Source organism: Notechis scutatus, chromosome 6, assembly GCF_049901735.1.
Source record: "Notechis scutatus isolate UNSWTSFEM ecotype Mainland chromosome 6, rNotScu1.2, whole genome shotgun sequence".
NCBI lineage: Eukaryota > Metazoa > Chordata > Lepidosauria > Squamata > Elapidae > Notechis > Notechis scutatus.
The window spans coordinates 69,119,395-69,144,471 of NC_142014.1; the positions used below are offsets into that span (position 1 = coordinate 69,119,395).

Here is a 25,077-nt window from a genome sequence, read left to right on the forward strand (position 1 = left end):
ATCTCCATCCTAACATCCCTTCATGGTCCCCAAATACCCTAGAAATGATCCATCTCAATGACATCACCGGCCTTTGAGTAATGCCATCTGTATTCCCACAGGGGATAAAATTGTGACCAGGGGACAAAATTGTGGCTCCTTATCCACAATTGTCTTCCTTTATGTGCCTTTTTGTTATGTGAGTGATATGGTGACAGTTCCTCCTTCTGCAAACCTTGAGACTGGACAACATGACAATGCTATCACAGCACTCTATCGAATATAACTCTTAATATCCAAATCACATGGTATCTAGACACCTTGTAAATTATACTTTTTTACAATATAATTTCCCACAGATTCAGTCAATACCCATGCACACATAATTAGATGTATATTATATATCAGGAGTGTAAAACTCAAGGCCCGGGGGCCCGATCCAGCCCATGGGGTGCTTAGATCTGGGGCCGTGGGGCCACCTTGGAAACAGGAAAGGTGCCCCTACCTTTGGTGCCTCTACCAGTGAAAACGGAGCTCCGGAAGGCTGCGTGCGGCCCTCGTGAGCTCTGTTTTCGCTGGCAGAGGGTTGCAGGAGGCCGTTTCAGCAAAAAATGGTGCTCAGAAGCTCGTTTTCACTGGCAGAGCACTTGGGCCACCACAGGCATCCCCGACATGAGTGATGTCAAGCTGGCCATACCTGCCCTGGCCACGGCCCCCGCTCCCCCAGGTCAAACACAACCCTGATGCGGCCCTCAATGAAATCGAGTTTGACACCCCTGTTATGTACTAACAAAGGACAGATTTTCACCAAGGAGAAAACAAACACATTCTGAAATCAGGCCAATGACTCATTAGCTCACTGTTGTCCTATCTCTTCCCAGCTCCTGAGATAAGCTTTTTTCAGCCAAGGATTGAACCCAAGATCTCCCGCCTGCAAAGCACATGTTCAACTGAAGAGTTACATCCTTTGATCCAGATCACAGAAGTAAGCTGAGGCCAATGCGCAGAGGATTCTTTTACCACAACAGAATTTTGACACCAGGGAAGGAGATTAGTTAGAAATTAAAAAATAGTCTGGGGCATCTTAGATATACGTGGCCTCATAAAGCTTTAGATGTGGCCCAGAAAGGACCTTTAAAAAGTTGTCATCAATTTATATTTTGCAATATGATAGAGAGAAAAAGATGATATATGCATGGAAAGCAATCCATTAACTGCAATTAGTTCCAGTTTTATTAGAGCCTTGGCTTGGGGAAAAATATGAATCTATTTACTTTTTATTCTCCAAGTTTAGCACACTCCATTTTGATTCATAGTGTTAGCTATAAATGATTTTAGATTTGAAGTTTTATTAACTGGTGATATTAAAAAGCTTAAAAATGATTAGCTATGCCCTTGCAACTTGATAACAAAATCACCATGAAGGAAAGCTGCTACATGATTAGAAGCAGAATACAACAATATAAGTAATCACATTACAAAGGTACTTGTAGACTCTTGTTTTCTGTTTTGTATTTAAATATTTTAAACCAATTACATTCCCATTTTAGGTGCTTGAATAACTAGCTAGTTGATTAGCTGTGGAGAACTGTCACAACTTAAAGAGAAGAGAAAAAGGACACCAGAAAATTATCACTGACCAACCCTTGATTATCCCAAATGCATGATGATTCAGCTCCAAAGCAATGGCTCATATAATCTATGCAGTTGCATCACTGTTTTCCCAACCTTTTTGGCTATTTATATACTCTGCGTTCTTGATCCTAAGCCATTTAGATAAATGAGGTTGAAATCACTGAGATTTAAAAAGACGTGGTTGAGGATACACAGATGCTGAAAGCAAAGATCACATTTTGATGAAACAAGAAGGACAAACACTATGTGCCCAAGGACTCAACTGATCAGAAATCCTGGAACATTTTACAGGTTCATTGTTGTGCTCTAATAAAAATCGTTATTTTACATATTGCTTTTGGAACTCATGTGATGTGATCCCTGGATAATTTTGCCTTACTCACAACTCCATGACCATTTGCTTTTGCCAAAGGAGAGGTTGGCCATATCAGTTTAGAGGCCATCAAAGCCCAAGATACATCATGTCTTCTGGTTATGTTGGGACTACAATTTCCAAAATTTCCAGGTGGTGGGGTAATCTCATATATTGAAAGCATATAACATTGGAGAAAGCTAATTGATTGTCAGGATAGAACTCAGTGGAAAAAGATGGTTGCATAAAATAAAATAAAAATCCAATGTAGTTTTCACATGGTTGCTGTGATGTATGCATGTATAACATTACAACACAGAAGGTAATTTAACTTATACTCTAGTTTGCAAACTCCCTGTGATTCAAGAAATGAAATTTTCCCAAGGAAGTGCTTTATTAAATGAAACTTATAAAGAAAGACAATGGATAATAATGAATTCTAATTGTTTCTGTGCCTTTGAATCAGTCTTAACTCCCGGCAACTGCCTAAGTAAGTCCCTGCAGTTTTCTTGACAAGATTTCAAAGTCTTGCTTTTTTTTTCTTCCTAGGGCTGACAGTGAGTGACTGACTGAAGTTCCCTTTGTCCATAAGGCTTTGTCCATAAGGCAAGACTAGAACTCACAGCCTCCAAGTTTCTCGCCTGATGCCTTAACTACTACACGAAACTGGCTTTCAATGAATTATAAAACCTGATTACAGGAATGTCTATTTTCGTGTAATCAGTCCCAGATTCACACGTCCCTTCTTACTGGCTTCGTCTTAAAATTATTTGACATTCAGTCAACTTTGCTCTCCTTTTGAGTGGGGCAGATATTATGAAACAATCTGCCTTTGTAATTATTAGGAAAGGCATTTTAAAGTTATTGTTTATTGTTTTCATTTTTAAGGTTTACTATTGGTCATTTGCGGAAAAGTATTTTTGTAGTTTGCTTTTTGCCTTAACTTGGGCAGCGTCTAACTGCTATGGATTCTGGGTGGCTCAGAGCGTAGACAACAAATATAAAATTAAAAGGGCTTACAGAAATAACTGGATGGTAGAACCAGTCAACCAGTCAAACATGTCACACACACAAAAGGAGGTCCAACTATCCTAGAGACAGGTGTTTAAGACCATCTGGAATTCCTTCAGGGTGGGAGCTACTAGAACTCAAAATGGACATGCTACTGTGAAGGCAAGCTTCTGTGGTCACACTGGATAGCATTGACTAATCAAAGCAGTGTTTATTATGGTGTTTATTTTTCTAAGTTTCTCAGAAAAGTTAAGGCATTGCATTACATATGAAACCTCTGAACAACGAACCAGCCAGTCACCAGCCAGTCAGCTATTCAGCCATTCAGCCAGCCAGCCAGCCAACCAACCAAACCAACCAAAACAGTAAAAAGCCCATGTTGTTAAAATGGGCAGTTAAATCTAAGTTGTCTGCTGTTTATTTGACGTTGTTCCCTAATTGGGCATTGTGACATTTCATTTTTAAAAAGTGTAATTTCTCCCTGCTTCCAATTCTCCAACAAATTGCTTTATTGGTCTAGAATTAGGAAAATACAGTCCCAGCCCTAAGGTTTTAGGCTTTTTAAGCAGTGGGGCACAGATGTTGAGGATGGGAGATGCGCTAGAGTACAACAAAATCATGTAATTTATTCATGCACCATCAGGCAACCAGAAATGTGTTGGTTCTAGATAATATCTGAGCTCAGTTGTTTTCCAAAAGATGTTTCATTATCAAACTAGGTGACATCATTAGAAAGGGAGAATAAGAGATTGCTGGTTGCTTATATATAGTAATTTATTCTGTCAATCTTGATGGTTCCTTGATTAGATTATTGCTTCGTCTTTGACTGTTTATCTGATGCTGTTTCCCGTTTATTGTTGTATCTTGTCAATGATATGTTGATGGGTTTATATGTCTACAGGAAAACAGTCAAGCTCAAGGATGCAAGGAACCCAACAGTTCAACACCAAGCTACATAAATTCTTACTATTAGACTCAGAAATGTACTTGTCTAGTAATAAGGCAGAGAAGAATGTTCTTGTTGGGGGTTATAAGACCTGGAAAAATCCATGGAACTTAATCCTCTCTCCATTTGATTCAACAGCATGGAAGCTGATTTTGTATGGAAAGCTACAGGGAGCATCTCTCTTCTCTGTCTCCTTTGGCAAAAGTGAACAGTAAACCCACAGAGAAAATGGCCACCTTGTGTTGACCTTGGCCAAGAACAAGGGAACTGCTTGTTTGTAAGTAGGAAAAGATTCCAAGCTCCAATTCAGACTTTACAACCCATTTCTGTTATCTCTATTTATAACAGCGTGTTTAAACAGAACGTGTCAGCTGCACTTAGAGAAAGCAGAGTAAAAAAAGAAGGGGGGAAAAAAGAAGTTTTAGTTTTAGCACAGAGAAGGATCTCTACTTCTATGGCCAGTGAAGAGTAACAGATGTATAAAAGAGACTGCCACCTCCATGCTAGAAGCCACCAGCTGGGACAGTTCTCCATAACTGTACACATGACATCCACGTAAAGTTACCTATCTACATGTCGGCTAACACTTTGCTTAAAAGCAGCCACAGCTGCCCCCTGGTCCGGCAGAGGCCCTCTTTTGTAAGCCGTGTTACTGAATGCATACCCTTCAGATGGAGGATAATCTGAGATGCTGGGATGCTGGAAGAAAGAAAAACAAATGAGATTAGTTGTCGATTACATAAAGCCTGCCAGTGGTCTTTCATTGATAAATTATGAACAGTCATTCTTTACATATCTTCAACAGAATTGCCATGACATTGTTGCAACCTGAAAAGCTGAGTCTGTTCCATTTTTTAACATGGAATGGCCTGGAAATTTTAACAAGGAAAAGCTATCAGGCCGATGCTCTGACTGGTACATGGAATGATACTCGTAGCTCCTTGAATCCCAAGAAATCGGAGCTGGAAATTGATGAATTATAAATTCATAAAAGCTTACAAACAACCGGGCAATACCACATTAAATCATCATTCCTTAAAGAAGGAAATGTGTCCTACAGATCAAAATAAACTTGGCATACATCATCTATAACCTGTGGACCTTTAAAAAAAAACTGTATTCTGTTACCAAACATAGCTAGTTGGACGACCCCACATTCATTCTCACCCTCTTCACAATGGCATGGAAGTTTGACTTCTGACATGGGAGTTTGATTTCTGTTACATTACCCCAATTAATTATTTAATATATTACAGCACTGACTGCCAAGATCTTTCTGCAATTTAAAACAAAAAAAATTAAATTAAAAAATTAAAAACCAAAATAAAACCTGGGGCAATTAAAACGAATAGTCATTCAAATCTTCAAAGACTTTGTTTTACACCATGTTTTAGGCCTTTTTTTCCAAAGAAGTCAAGGTCCCAATCTGACACGGCATTGCATTTTGAAGAACTAAGGTAATGTTAGAAGAGGATTGTTAACCCACAAGAATGGTGTGTTACAAGGGGTAAATATAGAAGAATCTCTGCAAATGGTGTTAAGGGGAAAAAGAGAATGGGATTTTCTCAGTCTGAACCAAAATATCAAAGACTTTGAATGATCTAATAGGAATGTAGTGGAATGCAGTCTGGATTCCCAGAAGGGAGGAGCTGCATTCCAGAGGATCAAGAGACAGCAAAATTGTTTGATCGAGAGAAAGAGAGTTAAGAGCCTGACAAGCAATTACGTAAAGCATTGCAGTAACTGGAATTCAGCTTGATTATGGAAAAATATATGCCTGCTTTAAGGGCCTGCAGAGTGCCCCTGTGTCCACCAAGGGGGTCTTTCAAAGACCAGACCTGCAGGAGAGGTCTTTGGCAGCCCAAATAATAACCAATTCTTTCTTTGTCATCCGGAAGCTGGGATGACCTGGCAGCCAGGTCTCTTTTGAGTTCTTCAAGAGGCCAACTTGTGGAATCTGAACTGAATGAAGGTTTGGGACTACTCAAAGCTATCTCTACCAACAGCATACCACAGTTGTGAAACTGAGATTAGCAGAGCATAAAAGGATTAAGCAAAGATAGTCAAGACAGTATGTGGTTTTGTATGGGTGTTTGCGTAAAAAGAGAGGATAATCTTCAATGAGAGTGGTTGATTTAAAGATTAATTAATGTAAATATTCCCCAGCCACTAAGTAGAGAAAGTGACACCTGGGCCAGCATGACGATTACTGCAGATACAAGGAATATGGAGATCGGAAAAATCATGTCATTGCATTCTTCAAGATGTATTGCCCAGAGCCAATGTCTTGCCAAGAATTGATTATATTACTTCCTTCAAAGATTGCTATCCACAAACAAGTTCCTTGTGGAATATTTTACAAGATTAGGCACATGGCACAGTCTTAGCTTAAGTTTGACCATTGGCCTTCCAACTAGTTAGATTTCTAGTGATTCTTCAGAAAGTCTGGAAACTTTGAGTTCTGGAAGGCTACCCTCAATAGTTTCATCTGGGCTCAGATCTCCCAGAAGTGAAGGCAACGATTGTGAAAAATGAAGAGGGGTTGCCAATTGGTTTAGAAAGGGGGGTTGGGTTGTGAAGAACAGAACAAGCAACTCCTAAAAGCAATTGTCCTTCATTCAGTTTTATACAGGAACTGACAAATAAGTCCCTTTGTTTGTATATGAGAACATAGAATCTCCAGTCCATCTAGTGCTGAACAAAGTTTGCAATGTACTACGGTACAGAAAAATAAATCAGTTTTTCTTTTCCAAAATGATATAGACTAAGCAAGAAAGGGAAGAGGAGGAGGAGGAAGGAAGGAGGGAAGAAGAGGAAGAAGAGAAAGGGGAAGGAGAAGGGGGAGAGGAAGGAGAAAAAAAGAAGACAAAGGAGAAAGAGAAGAACCAGAACCTGGTGGGGTTGGTGATGCATTCGCCAGCCCTTAAGGACATCGTGTCCATGATACTTCTTTATCTATCAGTATTGTTTTGAACCTGGTTTTTTTTTTAATGTTTTAGCACTGAGCTATGATCGCCTTTAGAAGGGGGAATACAGAACTCAGTTGTCAAATTATTTGGTCCCATTGGATCTACCTGTCACACAGGTTGCTATAGTTACATAAACTAATTAGCCAGCCTTGTAAATGGAGGAATGGACACCATTCCAGACATCCTAAACCACAAAATGACCTTAAATCAGTGCTACAGGACTTCTCAAGCCCAATTTATATTTCGATATGGCAAGGCACACTTAAGACCTGCTCAGAAGACAGGGAAAAGCACACAATGGAGCTCAGCAAAGATTAAGCAAGGACTAATTTTCAAAAAAACAGAATTTCCTAGATTTGAAGTCAACGCTTAGCTCTGTGCATTAAGCAGTGTAACCATGGCAGCAGTATGCATGCTGCTAATTCATTCAAGGATGCTTTTTTTTTCTGAAATACAAAGGGAAAAGAATCAGTTTTCTTAGTAAGAACAAGGCATTTTTAGGCAATACTCCGAATTAGAATATACTGATATTTTTCCACCATTCAATCACAATACACATGAGACTTCAACCAAAGAATACAAAAGGAAGGCTAGAAAGTTTTTGTATTGGCATTTTCTCCTATCATTGAGCGCAAAGATAGGTTTTACAATCAGTTATCATACACTATTAATGTGATATGATTAAGAAAATTTATGCTTATTTGTTTCTCCTATCCAAGACTCTCACGGAATGGAGTGGAGTGGAATGGAATGGAATGGAATGGAATAGAAAATAGAATAGAATAGAATAGAATAGAATAGAATAGAATAGAATAGAATAGAATAGAATAGAATAGATTTATTTGGCAAAATGTGATTGAACACACAAGGAATTTGTCTCCGGTGCAGAAGCTCTTACTGCATAAGCGGAACATATTTCTCCACAGATAATATAGATTCTGGGTGGGAAGTATGGTTGTTTCTGTAGAAGAGACAACCTTAGGGGAGCAGGTGGAAGACAGCTCATTCAAATGTTAGAAAATCTGTGTGCATTTTGAATTAGGAGATCTGGAACTTCAATTGTCCAGGTCTCTTTCCTAGTGAAACCACCAGCAGAGGTTCATCATCTTGGCGTCACTAAAAAAGTTTATAATAAAAATAATGTGAAACTTAGCAAATTCCTGGAACTTTTCAAGGAAAATTTAGGTAAACTTTGCTTTTGCCTTAATGGAAGATTTGAGCTTGCATTATCTAAGATACTGAAAATATCTAAGATACTGAAAATATATTCTACTGCTCGATGGCACAGCATCAAGCCACTGAATACCTTTGCATCTTACTCAGCAATATTATTACTCATCATCTGTGGTAGCAAAACTATCATGCAAAGCAATTTGGTAGCACCTACCCCCAATGAAGGAAATCCAGAACAACATTATTTCTGCCCATCAAATGAATTTAATGATTACAGGTCATCTCCCTTGCTTGATGCAGCTGTCCTTAGAAATGAATGGAATGCTAATGACATCTTCCTCACCAATAGAAACTTGGCTAACCTTCTCCCTAAAACCATTATCTATCTAAAATGTAATTGCCTTTGCATCGTTAGTGTCACAACTAGGCAACTTAAACAAACATGGCTCTTTTAAAGTTCAGAATAATTTACCTATTTATACAGCAGTTCCTAAATAAATAATAATGTACTTGCATTATTCCTGCCTCTCAATTCAAACCTTGCCATGCTTATTTTTTATTTACTAATTTATTTGCAGCCTGCCTTTATTATTTTCATAAATAATTCAAGATGCAGAACATACAGAATACTCCTTCTTCCTCTTATTTTCCCCTTGTATTTCCCTCACAACAACAACCCAGTGAGGGAAGTTGGGCTGAGAGAGGGTGACTGGCCCAAGGTCACTCACCTGGCTTTCCTGGCTAAGGCAGGACTTGAATTCATAGTCTTCCACTTTCTATCCTGGTGCTTTAACCACTAGACCAAACTTATGGAAGAAAGAGATCTTAAAAACTCACAGAATACAGAATAACAGAATTGGAAGGTCTTCTAGTCCAACTCACCCATGCCCTATAGTATACCATTCCTGACAAATGGCTGTCCATTCTCTTCTTAAAAATCTCCAGTACTGGAGCATCTACAACTTTTGAAAGCAAGCATTTCCACTGATTAATTGTTCTATTAGGAAATTTCTCTCTAGTTCTAGATTGGACTTCTCTTTGTTAGGTTTTCATCCATTACTTCTTGTCTTGCCCTCAGGTGCTTTGGAGAATATGTTGTCTCCCTCTTCTCTCAAATATTGGAGGACTATTATCATGTCACCCCTAGTCCTACTCATCCTCAGGAAGGCTTCATCAACATCATGAGCAAGAATCTGAGCATAACCAAGTGGTTTAGATAAGCAGAATATGGGGCCCATCAGCCTCATCCTGATTATAGTTTGGATGACCTCCCTAGGGCTCGCTGCCTTAGAAGAGTGAGGAAAATCCTCAGGGATGACTCACATCCTGGTCAGCACTTCTTCACTCTCCTATCATTGGGTAGGAGATAGAGAAGAATAGCCAGCCGCACCAACAGGCTGAAGAACAGTTTCTACCTGTGGGCTGTCAGACTTCTGAACGGAAAATAACTTCATGTCAACATAATATGATAGACTTGTGGGGCCGGTGCAGTGTGCAACTGGATTAGGGACTTCTGTTCTCACTGTGAGTTGTGTGTGTATGGGGGGGGGGTGCTCGAAGGGAGGCTCAGCCAATCTCATTGAACACATATTGTATTCTTGACATTAAAGGTAATAATAAGGAATAAAAATGCTTTTTTTTAACACATAAAAAAGCAAAATTGCCTTCAAGTCCAGTTCAAACCCTGACAACTCATATCCATGAAATTTTCTTGATTTACATTTGCTTTATTGGGACTAATTTCTTTTGACTTCCCAATCTAGTTTACAGTCCTGTATTTCAGATCGCCTCCACGCCAACTCATTCTATCTAAGTGCCAATCAAGCAAGCTGCATGGCTTTTCAGATCAACCAAGGTCACTTAACTGATCTTAATGCACAAATAAACAAATAAACAAACAAAGGGAGAAGAAATAAGAAAGGCAGGGAGATGATAACATGCTTCTCTTCCTTGTCAGGTTGAATTTAATTTCCTTTTCCAAGCCTGTCAAAAATAACTGCCCTATTCACTCTGAAGGAGGTAAACATACTTATTTTTTATTTTAATCATAAACTAGGCTTCTCAGCTGAATGTCTCCAGGTACATCATACTTGTTAAGCCTCAAATTCTCAGTGTTCTCAAAACTGTAGTCCATCTAAAAGGTGACAGGCTGCAGAAGGCCCTCCCATAAAACATCACATAACTGTTTCAAAGGATTCACAAGACAAGCCACACTTTGACACATTGTCACTTTTCGGGTGGCAGGTGCTATGGCACAATATCATGTGCTGGAGTGAGATTCTGAATTCCGAAAAGTAGTTTGTTAGTTTTTAATGACCCAAACCTCATGACAGTTGAGCGTTCTTGTCAGAAAACTTGTGAAGAACAGCAAAGGTTTAGTGTGGCCTTTTGAGACTTTATGTAATTTTGAGATTCCATAAATGCCATCCAAGGGTTACGTAAGCGCCACACTGTGGGTCAATTGCCCAGTCCTCGACATAAACCCATTCTGCAAGTTGGGACTGTTTTAGAACAAAAATAGATTGATTTCCGTACCTCGCTTGACAATCTTTTCATCTCTTGCTTCCTCTGCTGTTCCGCCACGTTGGCCACAGACTCGGCCAACTGGTTGAGTTCTTGCTCATTTGGGGCCCCCATGAAGCTCAGCAAAGGAGGCTCCCAGCCATTCCTGAATCGTGGCACATAGGGTGGGATGAAGTGGTCTTTGGGCCACTCAGCTCTGCATTTAAGACAAAGGTAACATCATCATTTAAAAGCTTTACACCAGCGGCAGTAAAGCGACAATTGGAGTAGAAAATCACACTTGCATTATATTACACAAAGGATTGTTCTTTTCTCATGATGACAAGCTTCCCTTACCTGATGCTCTCTAAATGTGGACTACAAGCCCTGTCACTTCCAGCCATTAGTGATCATGATGGTTGGGTGTGGATGGAGCATTAACCCAAAAGATCAGGAGACCATCTAGCTGAGGGGATCTCCAACCTTGGCAGCTTTAAGACTGTGGACTTCAACTCCCAGAATTCCTCAGCCAGCCTTGCTGGCTGAAGGAATTCTGGGAGTTGAAATCCACAGGTCTCAAAATTGCCAAGGTTGGAGACCCCTGAGCTAGCTGGAGAAAGCAACTCCACTAATTCTATTTCCTACAGAGGCTTCGGAGCAAGTGGTAAGGGAAATCTGAATTCAAGCTCTCTCACACACACAGAGGACTAGAGACATGAATTCCAGCCTCTCTGTAGCTCCAAATAGCATTTTGGAAGCAAGAAAAAGAATGCTAAGGAGACTGGCTCCAATTTCTTGTTACAAATGTAGTCTTCCACTTACAATCTTTCATTTATTGACCATTTGAATTTACAACGGCACTGAAAAAAAATGACTTACAGCTGTTTTTAACACTTGTGATCACTGCAGCACCACCTGGTCGTGTGATCAAAATTCAGCCATTTGGCAATTGATTCATATTTGGCAATTGATTCATATTTATGTCGGTTGCAGTGTCCCGGGGTCATGTGTTCACTTTTTGTGACCTTCTGACAAGCGAAGTCAATGGGGAAGCCAGATTCACTGAACAACTGTATTACTAGCAACTGCAATGATTCACTTAACAACTGGGGCAAGACTGACTGTAAAATGGGGCAAAAGAATCTCACTTTACAACTGTGTTACTAACTTAACAACTGCAGTGATTCACTTAACAGCGGTGGCCAGAAAGGTCGTAAAAAGGGGCAAAACTCACTTAACCATTTTCTCATTTAGCAACAGACATTTTGGGCTGAATTGTGGTCGTAAGTCAAGGACTACGTTTACTAGGCAACAATTTCCCTTAAGATCCCAAGTCTTTTTCAACCTAATGTAGATAGAGAGATAGATAAGACAGACAGACAGACAGACAGACAGATAGATAGATATAGATATAGAGATATGAGATTACATGTCCAATAATTATCTAGCCTTATATTCCAATGTGTTTGGAGAATTCTGGGATCAGAAGGTTCAATACTGATATGGAAAGAAATTTAGCAATAACGCTTTTGTGACTAAAATCTTCCAATATTAGAGAACTCTATGCATCTCTGGCATACTACATCATTAGATATTTTGGAATGGAATGGAATAGAGCTTGAATGCATTAGAGCAAAAAAATATGGAATGAGTTGAGAATGTATGTTGATGTTTGCCCTCAATTTATGGGAAAAGAAAATCTGTACAGCCAAATGAAAAATATGGTTATACTCCCACATTTCTTATACTTATGAGATCAGATGTCAACAGCTTCCAACTAGACAATTATTTCAGGTGAAAAAATCGGTGAAAAATATTCCACTGAGATCAGCCCATTCTTGCTACTTGAGATTGTGCATTAGAAAGCCAGATTATCAGAGTCCCTGCACAAAAATGCCATGGCATTGATTACTGCTGCCTCCATATATATCCCGGTCTCTAGATATGCAGAACATTATTTTCAAAAATGAATAAAAGCGACAAATGCCAATTAGGCTCAAGGAAAAGCCAAAATTAATTGTATGCTGGCATGGCTTCTGTTCATTTACAAGCATGGATGGGAAGGTGGGAAGGCATTTTAAAGAGTTGTCGCATTTGATGGCAATGGGGGAGATGTTCGCTGGCCTTCAAGTTCATTCAAACTAATACAATTTCTTCAATAAAATGTTCATCCTCTCCTTATTCAAAGTAGTATGAAACTTCCCCGAGCGAGCTTGGAAGTCAACACCGGAGGCTAAAAACACTCTGAAACTCTTCTCATCAGATTGAAATAGTAGCAACACCTGGGAGAAGAACATCTCCCATCACCCCCATAGAGGGGAATGTTGTTACCAAGTATGTGACAACCAAGGGCAACAAAGAGATAGAGTGGGAGAATCTTCTGTGTCCTAAAGTTCATTCCTAGCCCATTTCAAAATCAGTACGTCAATAGGAACTGAGAGGAAGTAGAAGATAAATAAAATTCTTTATTGGCCAAGTGTGATTGGACACACAAGGAATTTGTCTTGATGCAAATGCTCTCAGTGTACATAAAAGAAAAGATACATTAGTCAAGAATCATAAGGTACAACACAATAATAGTCATAGGGTACATACAATAAGCAATCAAATCATACTAGGAAACAGTCCATATAAATCATAAGGATACAAGCAACAAAGTTACAGTCATGCAGTCACAAGTGGGAGGGGATAGTGGAAGGAACGATGAGAAGATTAATAGTAATAGTAATGTAGACTTTGTAAATAATTGGACAGTGTTGAGGGAACTATTTGTTTAGCAGAGTGATGGCGTTCGGGAAAAACTGTCCTTGTGTCTAGTTGTTCTGGTGTGCAGTGCTCTTTAGCATCGTTTTGAGGGTAGGAGTTGAAACAGTTTATGTCCAGGATGTGAGGGGTCTGTAAAAATTTTCACAGCCCTCTTTTTGATTCGTGCAGTATACAGGTCCTCGATGGAAGGCAGGTAGGTAGCAATTGTTTTTTCTGCAGTCGTAATTATCCTCTGAAGTCTGTGTGTGTCCTGTTGGGTTGCAGAACCAAACCAGACAGTTACAGAGGTGCAGATGATAGATTCAGTAATTCCTCTGTAGAACTGGATCAGCAGCTCCTTGGGCAGTTTGAGCTTTCTGAGTTGGCACAAAAAGAACATTCTTTGTTGTGCTTTTTTGATGACGTTTTTGATGTTAGGTGTCCATTTTAGGTCTTGAACTTAGAATATAAAATAAGATAGCTGGAAGGGACCCTAGAAGTCTTCTAGTTCAGCTCAAGCAGGAAACCCTATACTAGAACATGGAGTAACAGAGTTGGAAGGGACCTCAGAAGTCTTCTAATCCAACCCCCTGCTTGAGCAGGAGACCCTATATCATTCCAAACAAGTGACTGTCCAGTCTCTTTTTGAAAGCCTCTAGTGATGGAGCACCCACAACTTCTGAAGGCAAGCTGTTCCATTGGTTGATTGCTCTCACTGTTAGGAAGCTTCTCCTTAATTCTAGGTTGCTTCTCTCCTTGGTTCTTAACTACTTTGAGGGACAAGGAAAGACCTGGAGATAAGATGTTGTCTCTGCTTTTTGAGTGGTCTCCTTAAAATGAACTTTCTATCTGAAGGGGCGTAAAGTCTCAAAACCCTGAGAACTTTCAATCTTATTTGTATTCTTCCCTCAATAACCACAGCTGGGTGGGGATCCTTCAGCAAAAGGTTCCCCAACAGATGGGCTGGGGCTACAACTCCCCAAATTCCAAATGCCATAGGTAAAGGTAAAGGTTCCCCTCACACATACGTGCTAGTCATTTCTGGCTCTAGGGGACGGTGCTCATCTCCGTTACAAAGCCGAAGAGCCAGCGCTGTCCAAAGACGTCTCCGTGGTCATGTGACTAAGCGGCGAAGGTGCACGGAATGCTGTTACCTTCCCACCAAAGTGGTCCCTATTTTTCTACTTGCATTTTTACATGCTTTCGAACTGCTAGGTTGGCAGAAGCTGGGACAAGTAACAAGAGCTCACTCCATTACGCGGCGCTAGGGATTCGAACCGCCATACTACCGATCTTTCTTATCGACAAGCTCAGCGTCTCAGCCACTGAGCCACTGTGTCCCTTTCCAAATGCCATACTAGCTTGGAATTCTGGAACATTCCAGATCAACTAATCTGGAGGGTAGAAGTTGGGGCAGGTTTTCTACAGGATCTCTCTGTATCAAGGGCAATTTTCTGGACAGACAATATTACAGTGGAGTTGGAAAAAAAAGAAGCATTATAGATAGTCTTTGACTTACAGCAGTTCATTTAATGACTGTTTGAAGTTACAATGGCACTGAAAAAAGTGACTTATGACCATTTTTTCAAACTTACAACTGTTGCAGCATCCTTATAGTTACATGATCAAAATTCAGACGCTTGACAACTGTTTCTATATTTATAACAGTCGCAGTGCCCCGGGGTCATGTGATCCCCTTTTGTGACCTTCTGACAAGCAAAGTCCATGGGGAAGCCAGATTCACTTAACAACCGTGTCACTAAATTAACAACTGCAGTGATTCACTTAACAACCGGGGCAAGAAAGGTCATAAAATGGGGCAAAATTCACTTAACAAATGTCTCACTTGGCAAGAGAAATTTTGGGCTGAACTATGGTCATATGTCAAGGGCTACCTGCATCCTGAAACCACATGCCTACTGCATAAATTAAGAATTGTGGTGGAAATTCCTTCTTATCGCATGCTTTTGGCTTTACTCTTTTTTTTTTTCCTGTACAGAAAACCACTTCATACATTTTCGCCTGTGTTTCTTGTAATCACCAGTGTCAAGAATGGATCTATTTACAACACCTTCAATCATTTCAAAATGTATTAATGGCTGTAATTACACATGCATAATTATCTCTGTATGGGTCTGCTTTAATGCAGGCTGACAATCATGTAATTATGATCACTGATTTGTGTCACTCTTCAACCAACCGGGTTTACTCTTCATTATAAAAGCTGTGAGCATCTGTGCAAAATGGCTATTGATTTGTATGATCAATTAATTGATAACAGTTAATTGATATATAAGGAGTCTCTTCATATCGAGAGGCCTTGCCAAGAGACTTCTGAATTGCATCAGGGAAAAACAACAACAAAGAAACTGAAACATTAGTAACGGAATAAAAAAACCCAAGAATGTAAACATTTTCTTGAACTTATACAGGATGGAAACTAATCAAGGAGAGAAGCAAACTAGAACTAAGGAAAAATTATCTGACCATTAGAACAATTAATCCGTGGAACAACTTGCCTCCAGAAGTTATGAATGCTCCAACGCTGGAAGTTTTTAAGAAGAGATTAGATAACCATTTGTCTGAAATGGTATAGGGCAAGGGTCTTCAAACTTGGCAAGTTTAAGACTTATGGACTTCAATTCCCAGAATTCCTGAGCCAACGTGTCATGGAGGTGGGATTCTGGGAGCTGAAGTCCACAAGTCTTAAAGCTGTCAAGTTTGAAGACTCTTGGTATAGGGTTTCCTGTCTAAGCAGGAGGTTGGACTAGAAGATCTTCAAGGTCCCTTCCAACTCTGTCTTTCCTATTCCTATTCCATTCTATTCTGAAGGATGTGCAGATTGGTGGAAGAAGAAGATACACCCATGAAGTTTTACACAGTTCAAATAGATGACATTCGACTCAATTGTTACCTGGCTTTGGTCCATGCATTCCCTAGAGATACCCAGAGTTGTCCTTCTTCACTTGTGACAATGCAGCGTAAAAACTCGATGGTGTCTTTTGTCAAAAGGGGGCTGAGCACTGTGCTAGCGAGCTCAGGGCCTCCTGTTGATTGTACCACCTATGAGAAATAATAAATGCACATTGAGATAATGTGGTTGCTTGCACAATAGAGCTGGTAGTGGTATGCAGTGATAATGCCCTGTTATTTAGCAGAGGTAGTTGGGTAGGATTAATACCATTTCTGGTTTTCCTTTTAAAATCTATGTATATGTGGATTAGAGTTTTGGTTTTTGTACATTTTAAAAGGGACAAGATCCTTTGCCTTGCATACAGGTTTTCCCAAAGGTGTTTTTTAAAGAGGCAACTGGACTTTCTTTGTTTTTCCTTGAAGACGTTTCACTTCTCATCCAAGAAGCTTCTTCAGAAATGAAGAAGAACCTGAATAAGCTTCTTGGATGAGAAGTGATATGTCTTCAAAGAAACATAAAGAAAGTCCAGTTGTCTCTTGAAAAAGCACTTCTGGAAAAATCATGGCAATCCACCCTGTGGAGAATCTGCACAGACATGCATACAGATAGGTCTCAATTTCTTACGGGCTCATTCAATTTCACTGTACACATGTTGTGCATTGACAATAAAGATTTGATTTGATTTGAATTCATGATTGGTCATTCAAAATCTGCATATATGACCAGTTCTGAATTCTGTGATCATGTGATTGCATTTTACATTTTTTGCTGTTTTCTGACCAAAAATGCCCATTGGATAAGTTGGATTTGGACTTACAACCATAGGATTTGCTTAATAATCACGTGATTTGCTTCATGACCAAAGTAACTTGCTTAAATGCCAATGTAAAAAATGGTTGTATAATTGAATCCGATCATGTGGTGACTTGACCTATGACTATGACCTATGAGCAAAATTCAGGCTTATGGAATTTTTTGATTTAGGATTAAAATTCCAAAAGTTGAGGACTCTGTAGATTAAACGTGCATTTTGAGTTTTGAAATGTAAGCTCAAAATTTTGAGCTCCTTCTTGATTCTGGGCCAAATAAAACCCTTGGAATTGGTAAAATTGACTAAAATACCATCAAGCCATTTATAACAGATGAGGCTTTTTATTTCAATATGGAGTAAGCTAGCTTTAAGGAAGCCAATAAAAAGGAAGGTTTTTATATCTTGATACACACCCTCTGCTTTCAACACTGCAAATTCATCATGGATTAGGCTTTGACGCACTCAGAGAAATAAACTGAGCCCCTAGATATTAAATAATATTTCAGATTTACCATATTTAGAGGTGTAAACAGAAAGTGAACCAGTTCAGGTGCACTGGGATTCTGGATGTGTGATTTTAATTTAGCCTGTGAAAGGTAAAAAGGGAGAGGATGGAAGAAAGCTTATTAGAATAAAGTTCAGTAAGTCATAATGGCATTTGGAATATCTCAAACACAGTTCATGCCAGAACTCAGTTATTAATAAAAGATAAATTACATTTGTATAATAATAAGTCAGCTAAAATTTCAAAAGTTTATACATTTATACATATACAATGTTGTTATAAATAAATAAATGATAGATAGATAAAGACTAATCCTCTGATCAATCTAATCTACTCAATCTAATCAAAAATTTCTTAAACTAAATAAGGATGTATTTAAGCCATAGTTTTCTGAATAAACCATAGCCAATGCGCAATGCAGTCATGACTTGTTCATTGCTGGCATTTTCTCTATCTGTTTATTTTACCATTATCCAAAACACAAAAGAGAGAGAGACAGAGAGAGGGGGGGGGAGAGAGAGATCATGTGTGCCACAAATAAATACGAATTATTGACTTAGATATGAGAAAATGAATGGTTTATGCAAAGAAACCTTCAGAAACTTAACAAAGGCTAGTTGGGATCATATCATTCTGATGCAGTAAGTATGTTTTTAGGATCCAATTTCTTAATAAACATCATTTCAAGGTTTATTTATTAAATGCAACATTTTCAAGATTTTATTATTTTAAAAAATGAAGATTTTTTGAGAGCTAGTCCTTATTGGCTCCCTTAATGTTTTAGTTCTTTGATATCCATCCTGCAAATTTTAAACTAGGCATTGACACACAGATGAAACAATTCAATCATTATAATGTATATTATTAAAATAGTCCTCTTTCTATGCTCTAGAATCTGTAACAGTGGTACTTTACACCAGACTCTCCAAACTTGGTAACTTTAAGACTTGTGGACTTCAGTTCCCAGAATTCTCCAGCCAGCTGGCTGGAGAATTCTGGGAACTGAAGTCCACAAGTTTTAAAGTTGTTAAGTTTGGGGACCCCTGGTTTACATGGTGTAATCAGTGAATCAAAAAAAAAAAAACCCAAAATGAAGTTATTGGAAGTTTGGAGGAAAAGGAAGAAGAGGGTGGAAGTAGGAATATCTAAATGCATTCTTGATACTCTCTGAATATTGCCTTAGCATCCTAGAAAGATTCTTGTGTTGTAGCTTGAAAAAAAATCCTGCAAAAAACTTCAGTCCTGGAAGTTGCAATACTTTTTAGCTGAGTGTGATGATTTTTTTAAACATATCTCTAAAGAAAGTGAGCTATAACGCCACAATTTAATCAGCCCTTCAGATCATTTCCCTTTTGTTCTAAAACAAACAATCCAGAAGCAGTTTGTACAATTGCTAAGATAGTGTGTTCAGTTAAGGAAATCTAAGTTGCAATTTACAGGAAAGCTGATGAAATTCACAGTGGCAGATGTAATAACAGGTTTTAAAAACAAACAGACTATTGCTATCAAGCTCCAACAAAAAACTGGCACAGCTTGGAGTAGCCAGCTCATATTCACTTACCAAAAGGTTGAAACCATGCTTAAATTTTTGCAAACAGTCCACAAATTCATCTGCAGATGGAGGCTTTGCACGAAGGGTTAAGACCCCCTCTGGTAAAAAAACAGAAAAATTAAAGGAGTGCCTATAGAAATATTTTCATCACTGGCAAAACAGGAGGATCAGATTCTAGACTGACTGTGATGTATAAAGGGACTGTGCAGCTTCAAGAATCGTTTTGAAGGTCCTCAATAAACTATAGAAGCAATGGAGTCCTTGCTCAGTCCTTTGGCTAATGGGAGAAAGTATGGTCAGGAAGAAACTTTTTAAAACTGGCAGCCCATTCTTCATACAAATTTATTCTCCAGCAACTCACACTGTAGAATGGTAATAACCAACCTGCCCCCAAGAGGGTGTCCTCTAGTGCATTGAAACTGCTTCTCCCAACTCCCATGACTGTTAATATTCCCAAGCCTCAACACATATCTACCCTTGAAAACACGAGAGAAGGGGGGGAGGGAGGGAGGGAGGGAGGGAGGGAGGGAGAGGGAGGGAGGGAGGGAGAGAGAGAGAGAGAGAGAGAGAGAGAGAGAGAGAGAGAGAGAGAGAGATCAGCTCAAGTCAATGAAGATGTTTTCATTGAAGATTGTGGATGTAAACCACTACAGCAGGGGTGTCAAATTCGCGGTGTCACGGTGTCATCATGTGATGTATCTGGACTTTTCCCCCCTTCGTTAAACCAAGCGGGGCTGGGGCCAGCATGTGAGTCATCCGGGCCACGTATTTGACACCCCTGCACTACAGTGTTTCTCAATATCAGCAAGTTTAACGTGTACTTCAACTCCTAGAACTCTCCATATGTACTTCAACTCCCAGAATTCCTCAGTCAGCATGCTGGGCTGGAGATTCTGGGAGTTGAAGTCTACATAGCTTACTGGGGTTGAGAAACACTGATTTACCACACTGGACCAATGTGGGATAGTATATCAATAATTTTCCACTTTCGTCTATGGCTGAGAGTGAATGATTGGCAGCTAGCACCTGTGCATGAATCTCCTCATTCCTGCACCTTCACAATAGCAATAACAATAATATTTAGACTTATGTAATGTCCCTTAGTGCCTTTCAGCATTCTCTGGGTGGTTTATAAAGTCAGCATTTCCCCCCCAACAATTTGGATCCTCATTTTACCGACCTCAGAAGGATGGAAAGCTGAATCAACCCTGAGCTCTGTCAGGATCAAACCCCAGACTGTGGGCAGAGTTTGCCTGCAATACTGCATTCTAACCACTATACCACCAGGATTCTCACACCAATGGCTGTCTCTCCCCCCCCCCCAACACACACAGGTGGGGGGGAAATACTTAATACATCTAATACATCTAGATGCAAACTATTTTGTTCTGAAATTTTTTGCAAATCCCACTTCAAGAACGGGAAACTCCAGCATGAGATGGACTGTTTCCATCTCAAAATGTAGAGTTTGAAAGAGATAATCTCTATTCCTGGATAAAAAAAAATACTTCTAAAACACTTGAAAGAGTCCCTTTTGCACTTGAAATGGAACATTTCACAAGATTTCATACTCCAAACTAACACACCCTTAATCCAGACAAAAGAATTAATTGACTCAAGATGGATGCCTTACGGAAATTCCATTTTTAAAAAATGTTGTTTCATACTCCTTTTCTTTGTTCTGCTGAGTATGTATGCAAACGAATGACAGAATAGAGGAAAGATCAGCTGCCTGTTCTTTTTCAACATTAGTCAAACATTAAGCATAAATCTGGCCCCAAACATGATAGGAGTGAAACAAACAGATAATGATTGAATGGTAAGGTCTGTTAAACTCTGCCCAATGCAACTACTTACCTACCTAAATAGAGGAACGTTTAACAGTTCAGCAAGTGAAATGTGATCAGAAAACTACTGAAAGAAGAAATGGTTCTGTTCCTTACCACCTGGTCCTTTCTTCTTATTTTTCTTGCTTTTCTTCCGCTTTGAAAGTTCTGTAAAAGCTTCTGCTGCTTTTTGAAGCTTGGTGACAAAATATTCAATGTCATCCAGAATGTGATTCAGGATTTGCTAAAGGAAATGGAGAGTGGGTGTCATTTATGAACGTAAGGAATGTCACCCAAAATGTTGTAGTGTTAGTTATGAAGAACGAGAATCATTGCAGAGAACCTGCGCATTTATCTACAAAAAGTGACACCATGTAAAGTGGATATTACCTGATATTACCATATCACTCGAGTCGATGTTTCCCCCTTTGTTCTAAAGCTAGCATCCATAAAAGCCCTGTGCTTGGTTAAGATGGGAGCATGATTGTTCGAGATCTTCCCACACACGATCTTGACTTAAATGTATTCTTTCTGGAGTGCTAGAGAGACTTTTTTTTAGCCTTATCTTATGGCAAGCAATTATGAACTTATAAAACTATTTCTGCTCTAGTTAACAGTTGGGGTTTCACCCCCTCCCCAAACATGGTTATAAAATGAGAGTCTGGATCCACTTAAAAGTATTTTTAGCTCTCAGTGCAAAGAGCAATTGAAGGCCTTGGGTAGGTGAAGTTCCAAGGTACATGCAAATGTAGTTCTAAAGTTACTACTCCGCCTCCTTTCTTTTCATTCGGTCCTGAATTAAGTTTCTATAGGCTCCAAATACCTATCTCAGCCTTAGTTTATCAACTTCCTTTTCTGATTCATGATCCGTAGTAGAAAAACGGTCAGAAGGAGGAGAGAGGATGTGTAGCCCTCCAAGTGTTGGAGTTTAGTCTTTCTGGAACACTGACACAGATATTGCTAAAATAGAACTGGCAGCACTACAGCCAGCTAAGCTAAAACTGTTGAGGATGGTTTGGCAACCCCTTGATGGCCACTGTTCCTTATTCCTAAATCAGGGGGTCCTATAATTGGCTGAGCAGGTTCATGTTCAACTCTCAGATCATCCAGGAAGCACAATGTGCATTATCTTGCACATTGTCCCAAAGGTGCTTTTTCAGGAGGTAACTGGACTTTTGAAGATGTTTCGCTTCTCATCCAAGAAGCTTCTTCAGCTCTGACAGGATAGTGGAGGTTGGAAAGTTTTATATTCCTTGCAGACAGCTGGTCATTTGCATCCTTTTAGAGGGTCCTTGAAGCACTTGGAAGTTTATCTGTGTCCTCAGAGTCACCTGAGTGGTGTTCCTGGTTCCCGTAGTCTGCAATTTTTCCTCTGGAAATTCATTCCTATTCCCACATCGTTCCAAGGGTATTCATCCCAAATTGTATAGCTGAAAGTCTGTAGAGATTCTCAGTCATCCAGGTCATGGTTGCCCCAAAAGTGATTTTTCTTGGATGAGAAGAGGTTTCTTCAAAAGAAATAAAAACAAAACAAGAAAGTCTAGTTGCCTCCTGAAAAAGTGTCTTTGGGACAACCATGACCTGGATGACTGAGAATCTCTACAAACTATCTTGAACATTATTTTTATAACTAAGGAAGTTCTTAGGACAATAAAATGGAGGGAGAAGAGGAAGAGATGCGGGAAATATTGCACTATAATCCTAATAAAATGATTTGGGGGTGTCAAATTCACCATGGAAATGGAAACAAACAACTACCATTCCTAGATGTACTAATCTACAAAAAAACAGAAGGCGCACAAGGAAACACCATATACCAGAAGAAAACACACACCAACCGCTACCTCAACGCCCAATCCCACCATCACCCAGCACAGATAAACTCAGTGGCCAAAACATTAATTGCCAGAACCAAACGCCTGGCAGACAACACACACATAAAGACTGAACTATGCACCCTGACTAAAGTACTGACAGCCAACGGCTTCCACAAAAGCAAAATCATAGGCCTGATCCACAAAAACACACTGAGACATAATGGAGACCTAGAAGATGAACAGACCTATGGAACAGCTGTCCTGCCCTACATAAGAGGTACTACAGTAAGATACTACACAGGCATCACATCAAGACTGCCTTCAAAACAGACAGAAAAATAGCAGCCATCCTAAGAAACCCCAAAGATAAGATTGACCTGGAAAACCAAGGCATATATGAAGTCCCCTGTGCATCATACCCTGCCACATACATCGGACAGACCAATAGAAGAATAAGTACCCACCTGGATGAACACAAAAATGCAGTAAAAAAGCTGGAACACACTTCCTCACTAGTCCAACACATGAAAGCCACAGGTCATAGCATCGACTTCAATGGCACGAAAAACCTAGCCGCTATAGAAAACCCCAGCCACAGAATTATCAGAGAAGCCATAGAGATTGAAAAAAGACCTGAAAGCATGAATAGAAGAGATGTCTCCACCAGACTGTCAATTATCTGGAAGCCTGCACTCTTAAACAAAAAAATATCCACACCACAAGCCAAGCAAACACCTGGGCACAAACAGACCTCCCCCGATACCTCCAGCTCAAACACACCCCAACCAGGCACCCAGATGAAACCTAGCTTCCTAATAAATGATAGCCGTCCTTTTACCCAGAGCCAAGCCACACTAAAAGCCTCCAATACAGGAAACACAATGTTGCCAGCCAATCAAAAAATGCTACAAAACAGACAGAAGATATTAGAAACACCAATCAAGCAAACTCCAAGACCAATAAACACAGACCAAGACTCCCAACCAATCAGGATGAAAAAAAAAAAACATTCTAACACAGCAGTAGGCTAGCACCAAATTTAAAACAGAAACCGCTGTGAAAGCCTGACTCACAGATGAACACAATACACAAGCCTGATGATGGCAGATGAGATTCTGCCAAAATGTTGCTACAACTTTAAAAGCACAACTATAATGACATGGGAAAATACCCGAACAAAGCTGAATACCATACATATAGATACCCACAAAAACTTAGGAAGACACACAGCAAGAAAAAAAATCACAAAGTATTGGGACTTACAAACTGAAGTTGAGCAACTTTGGAAAAATAAATTGTGTATTATCCCAATTGTAATTAGTGCCCTTGGAGCAATACCTAAGGGGCTACCTTACTATTTGGAAATTCTAAATTTATCAGACTTGAATACCCTGATTCTACAAAAAACCACCCTACGTGGAACAGCTTATATCCTCCGATGCTACCTGAACAGGTCCTAGGTTAGGACTTGAGCTGTTGAGCTACCAACCAGCCCCAAAGGCTATGAATCTCACTAAAGATTAAATAATAATAATAATAATAATAATAATAATAATAATAACAATAATAATAAATATAGTATTAATAACAATAGGTGCAATCCCACAACAACTGGAGTTCCACTTGAATACCATCAACATTGATAGAAATTGTCATTAATCAATTGCAAAAGGCAGTTTTACTTGGAACAGCTCGCATCCTGCGATGGTCCCTTTAATACCACTAGCAAACATCTGGCTATCACAGGTCTTTGGGAAGAACTCAATAGGTGGATAAAAATGCCATATCCAGTCTAAACATCTGGCTGACTTTTCAACCAACCATAATAATAATAAGGCATCAAATGAGAAACTGGGAAATCATGCGTTCTAGTCCTGCCTTAGGCACAACGGTGACCTTGGGTCAGCCACTCTCTCTCAGCCCTGGGAAGGAGGCAGTGGCAAACCACTTCTGAAATCCTGCCAAGAAAACTGCAGGAACTTGTCCAGACCAGTAACCAGGAGTCAAAAATTCACTTGAAAGCACAAAATAAAATAAAATAAAAAAACAACCCAACTACATTGTACCATGTTGTTATTTATGGCACTAAGTTTTCAACTGTCCTTGCTGTGGAAGCCCTATGAATCTTCGAAAATTTATCAGGAATTTCTGAAATAAATGATCAGTGATGACCATCCAATTCCCCCCCCCCCCCCAACACCTCTATCCATCTTTCTCTGAAATCCACACCTGGAAAAGGAAATTGTTATATGAATCATAAACTGCATTCCCAGTTCGTGTGGCAGCACCCTAAGTACACAAAGATTCCCAGTTCGTCTAAGTACATGCTCTCAGGATTAT

The 25,077-nt window shown here is 39.5% G+C and overlaps 1 protein-coding gene across 4 annotated transcripts in view; it reads right to left on the bottom strand.

Moving 5' to 3' along the window:
* Positions 1–25,077, bottom strand: part of EPS8 (EGFR pathway substrate 8, signaling adaptor) — a 177,438-nt gene that overhangs the window by 26,707 nt on the left and 125,654 nt on the right. For 2 of the 4 annotated variants that reach the window (XM_026678647.2, XM_087968686.1), the window contains exons 10-15: positions 21,038–21,164; positions 19,104–19,192; positions 17,550–17,624; positions 16,227–16,375; positions 10,601–10,784; positions 4,588–4,622 (exon numbers count right to left, since the gene is read on the bottom strand). In XM_026678647.2, the coding sequence (XP_026534432.1) occupies positions 4,588–4,622; positions 10,601–10,784; positions 16,227–16,375; positions 17,550–17,624; positions 19,104–19,192; positions 21,038–21,164 (659 nt within the window). Of the gene's footprint in view, positions 1–4,488; positions 4,623–10,600; positions 10,785–16,226; positions 16,376–17,549; positions 17,625–19,103; positions 19,193–21,037; positions 21,165–25,077 lie in introns of all 4 variants that reach the window. The other 2 variants (XM_026678645.2, XM_087968685.1) reach the window with 1 other exon arrangement.